At 44.3% G+C, this 5,000-nt stretch overlaps 2 protein-coding genes across 2 annotated transcripts in view; both read left to right on the top strand.

The window, feature by feature from the left end:
- The window catches only part of LOC311321429 (tetraspanin-7-like), a 26,604-nt gene extending 26,375 nt beyond the window's left edge, over positions 1 to 229 (top strand). Inside the window, exon 8 of the mRNA XM_084453410.1 lies at positions 1 to 229. This exon is cut by the window's left edge and continues 1,707 nt beyond it. The gene's annotated coding sequence lies outside the window, so the exon portion shown is untranslated.
- A 1,737-nt stretch (positions 230 to 1,966) lies between these two features.
- LOC311321346 (mid1-interacting protein 1-B-like) lies at positions 1,967 to 3,628 on the top strand. Its single transcript, XM_084453301.1, has 2 exons — positions 1,967 to 2,078; positions 2,413 to 3,628. The coding sequence occupies exon 2, from the start codon at positions 2,692 to 2,694 to the stop codon at positions 3,163 to 3,165; it is 474 nt and encodes a 157-aa protein (XP_084309427.1). The 5' UTR covers positions 1,967 to 2,078; positions 2,413 to 2,691; the 3' UTR covers positions 3,166 to 3,628.
- Positions 3,629 to 5,000: the final 1,372 nt, after the last annotated feature.

Here is a 5,000-nt window from a genome sequence, read left to right as displayed (position 1 = left end):
TCTTAGTACCTGTGTATTTATGTTCTCATATCATGTTCTTTATTGGGGGGTTGGAAGTTGTCGCGGCTCCCCTGTGTTTTTGGTGAATCAGTATTATAAAAACAAAGTTGAAAACAATTGGCAATAATTTGACCACTCATCAAATTAATCTCTGAATCCAAAGTTTGGCTGGTGAAATGATGGGACTTTGTATAAAACACAAACCTTTTTAAAACGCATCACCAGCTAGCATGCCAATTGATGTATGTTGATATTGTAAACAGTTGTGGTCTCTATTAATAAAAATTGTCATTACATCACCCCTGCTGACTGCTTGATGTTTCTATGGAGCAATAGTTGTTCGTTGGTCATGTGGTGACATACAGTCTGCTCTTAGGCAACAGTAGATAACCTCAATAACTGTTCTCTTCCTTAAGACAAGGATTTGAGGAAATTAAAAGCTCTGTAGTTAAAATATCTCTTTAGTAAATGCAAGTGGCATTTAAGCAGGTTATTCAGTCCAAAACATTCTGCTCGAAAGTGAACAGATTTGTTGCGTCTTGTTTTTAAGAAGTCCACTATTTCGCCAGAGGGGGGCGCTGACCTCCTAATGGAGGACGAGGCTACTGTTTGATGGACATCAGCAGAGATCAGGGGTCGACTGGCCAGAGAGGCTCTTTGATCCGGCTGATGTTTCTCTGATGAGAAAAAAACAACATATTATTGGCAGCTTTTTGTTTTGTGACTTATTCAAGAACGATATCTTAGTTAAAGATTAGTTGTCTGTCTACTCATAAACCCCAAAAGTTTACTTTTGGATGGGTAGAGCTGTCTTTTGAACTGGTTTTATAATCATTAATAATATTAATACATTGAACTGTTTGGAAAAAATTGTTGGAAATAAAATGCAAATTGTCTGTGGCCCATCACCTATAGGGTTTGGGAAAATGTAGTCCCAGACACGGCCATCTTGTTTCTACACAGGTGTATCTATTTGTCTGATTGGCTCTACTGCATAGAATCCTATGCAATCAGACAAATAGATACACCTATGTACAGTAGACACAAGATGGCCAGTCTGGGACTACATTTCCCCAAACCCTATAGCCCCCACCAGGGCCAGGTTTCCCCGAAGCTTCTTTCGTTAAGAGGCTCTTTAGCCCATTCAGTTGACCAATCAGAGAGCTTGCCCAGACCAGTTGACCAATCAGAACGCTCTAAATGAATGGCCCAAGAGCCTCTTAACGAAAGAAGCTTCTGGGAAACCTGGGTCCAGGTCGTATTCAGGGCTATACCACCTTTATCCACTAGCCTGGCTTCTTGACCCGGATCACGTGATCTGATAGAGACAGCAGCACGTGGGATCACATGATCAGGGTTGCAAAGCCAGGCCAGTGGATACCATAATAGCTCCATGAGTGGATATTGGTGGATATGTGCTACTTAAGTGCCAAAAAGGTGTTTTTTATATAAAAGGTGGGGGCTGCAATTGTAACCACCTAGGAGAAAAGGCATTCATCTTTCGAAAAATGTCTTCACTTCAGAGTAATGAAATAATATTGTCTGTAGATGCGGTAATTTAGACAGAGTGAAAAAGGTTTATGGCCCAATGAATGATCCCTGGTAGGGAGGTATCCACGATAAATGCATGCATTGTCCCTGATAAATAAACCAATAAAAGAAAACGAAACAAAAACTTGTATGTGAGAAAAGCCTACAAATGAAAGGGACTACTGTAGCCTGTCTATGAACATGGATGAAGGATTGGTCAGACGACCGAGGAACGGGGCCTGGCTTGTGGGCGTGGCTTGGACGCCTGCCAGTCCGAGGAGAGGGAGTTGAGGGGGGAGGGGGCGGTGTCCTCGCAGCCGGCTCCTCTCTGATTGGCTGAGAGCAGAGGTCTGGCTCTCGGCTGACTCCGTTCGGCGTATCAAAAACCGTCTGTGGGAGAGACCTGCTGACTGGGAGACCCAAGATCCGGGGAGACAAGCACACCTCTCTGTCGTCGACCAGAAAGATTTATTTTTTGTGTGGAGAAGTAACGTTAGCGACGATAAGTTGTGTGGATTTCCATATCCTGCAGAAAAGATATATTGCAGGTACGTTTGTGCATTTCTTTATTCTTTAACGCATTTGTGCATTTCTTTATTCTTTAACGCATTTAGCTTCAGGCACTAGGAGAGGAGTGCCAGTCACACTTCCCGAGTAACGGGAGCTAGTGCTACCTCGCTAGTGTTGTGGTTAGGATTAACCATAGCTTAGCTAGAATATGAGCTATTCGTGGCTAATGTCTTGCCGTTTTCTAGCTAAACCTTCCATGAAATCAGTGGCATACACCAATAACCAGGCGCTAGTCACGAATCACGGTTGACCTTTTTGAACGCCAAGTTAACGGTGTCTAAGTGACTTATCTATTGTTCTTTCTTATTCCAGACCGTTAAACCAGTTCGTCTGTGGCCTGATGCAACCCTAGCTGCCGGTGTCAAGTCTGGGAACGCCCTGCTAGGCTGGCCAGCAAGAGAAAAGCCTGCAGCGACATTACCCGGTGGCTTCCTTGTAATCTGGGAAAGAGCATTAGCAGGCTAAATTGGTCTCGGTTTGTTCGACCGAGACGTGCTTGGAGAGAGTGCATCATTAATCATAGCTCTCCAAAAGCAGCCCTAGCCTGTAGGCTACTCTACTTATCCAGATCCATTCAATCACAGCTTCAAAATGATGCAGATATCGGATTCCTACAACCAGAAGCACTCTTTATTCAACGCCATGAGTCGGTTCATAGGGGCGGTGAATAACATGGATCAGACGGTGATGGTGCCCAGTCTGCTGAGAGATGTCCCCCTGGACGAGGAGGAGCAGGGGGACGCCGTCAGGACGGCCAGCAACGGCACCGCCACCTACTTCCAGGACGCAGGGGACATGTATAGCTACTACGTCCTGTTGAAATCCATCAGGAACGACATTGAATGGGGGATTCTGCAGGGCGATGAGAGGCGGAAGGAGAAGATCGGGGTGACGGCTCTCGATATATCCACCATCACGATGGAGTCGGACGACGAAGGCTTGGAGAAGCAGTTTCACTATCATTTGAACGGGCTGCACACGGTCCTGTCGAAGCTCACAAGGAAAGCCAACACGCTGACGAGCAGATATAAGCAGGAGATTGGGATCCGGGGCTGTGGACTGTGACAGGTCTGTCACTTTCAGGCCGACATCAATATGCACAATTCATCATGTTTGAATCGTGATGAGTATTGTCACCGGGGAGCACTGTCCTGGTGGAATAGTTTATATTTATTCTGAATTTTGGGACGAAAAGTTTGTAACCTTGCTTGATGTTACTTTATGCATTGTTGTTTTTGTTGCACTATATTGTTTTTTTGCACTATGCTTTGTGTACTGAGGTTGCTTGGCTGTTACGCTTCACATTTCTGTTACGATAGTATATCACATTTCTATTAAGATAATATATATTTGAAAAAGAGTGGTTTAGAGCTTTAGTTCATTTGATGAGGTACCATTAGACACGTGAGTCTTTTCTTATAAAGAAAATTGTGCACTAAACTGACATTAAATGGTTGAAATGAATAAATTCCAGTGAACAAAATAATCTTGATAATCAGTGATATGGAATCTGATGACGCTTCTATGGAGATTGATTGGTTCCAAGAGATTATCCTTCTAAGAGGTTATGTTGTTGGCAATCAAATGACTAATTGTTTTTGATGTTATTTCATACAAAACGTGCTTGGCATTTGTTTTCCTTTTTAAATGATGGTTCAGCTATTAAAACATTTGACAATGTCATGGTGTGACTAGTTTATTGATTTGTACTAGCTCTACACTCAGGGCTGAAAATGAACACCTGCCACCGGCCAAATGCAGGTAAAATTTCCAATTGGTGACTAGATTTCAGAAGGCTATCTGAAAAAAACCAACTTGGCCGGTAGATTTTTTTCATCTACAGTCCCCTTGGCAGGTGATTCACCGTGAGCCAAAAGGTTTTTCACCCCTGCCTACACTATACACTACAAGCTCAGACTACAAATGAACGAGCATGGTGCAAGAATGAATCAGCATGGTGAAACAGCTATTTTGGAGTGTGGTTTATCTTTAGGATGAGTCTGGTTTATCTTTAGGATGAGTCTGGTCTATCTATAATGTGTGACTCAACCTCTTCCCCCTGGATGTTGATGGTAAGTGTGATCCATTGATTTAATGACGTATCGGTCCAGAGAGTAACCCAAGAAGGCTGTGACGGGTACTGTGACAGTCAACAGAGGGGACAGCTGTCTGAGCGCTCCAGTAGTCCGGTAGATTAGTCAGTGTTGCTATATGTAGACGGGGGCAGCACTCGGGTCAAGTTGAGGTCACCTGACACGGCTATTTTCCTGCCCAGCCCCTCGACCCCAGACAGACACACCTCCGCCTCAACGCGGGCCAGAGTGTTAATGATCGTCGAGGGAAAGCACGTGGCTGGAACCTATTACACAACAAAATCACTGGTTATTAATATTTCAGGTGATTTTTGCTAGAAATAAGCTAGAAAACTAGCAAGAAAGTTATAATGACCTCTGCTTCACTGGCCTACGTGGCCTCCATACTTCAAAGACCCCCCCCCCCCCCCCCCCCACACACACACACACTTAAAACGAGCATGATTTTCAGCACCTTGCATCATCTAATATACCGCCCACCTAGCTCTCAACTACAAAGCAACCTGGGTGCAATGGTGACTGCAGCTCTTCAATAGATTGATCCCTCGGAGAGTGAAACCAGGCTTCTGTGTCGTCCACTCACCTGGCTCTTCAAAGGCTGTTTCAGCAGTGGTCTAAAAAAAAAACCTTCACCCTGTCTGCCAAATTTCAGCAGTCGGTGCCGCCTGACCTTGACTATCAAAGTGAACGATGCCACACCAGATAATCTTGAGTAAGAGTTGGCAGTGTGCTGGCGAAGCAGAGGACGCATGCAAAAAAAAGCAAAAAGTAGAGGGTGTTGCTGTGCAGAAATGTAGGCTATAGTTA

Source organism: Borostomias antarcticus (assembly GCF_949987555.1).
Source record: "Borostomias antarcticus genome assembly, chromosome: 19".
Classification (NCBI taxonomy): domain Eukaryota; kingdom Metazoa; phylum Chordata; class Actinopteri; order Stomiiformes; family Stomiidae; genus Borostomias; species Borostomias antarcticus.
This window is presented reverse-complemented; position numbering and strand designations above follow the sequence as displayed.

Bases quoted from the DNA above. Each gene is read 5' to 3' on its own strand.
- LOC311321346 (XM_084453301.1), top strand. From the start codon at position 2,692: ATGATGCAGATATCGGATTCCTACAACCAGAAGCACTCTTTATTCAAC.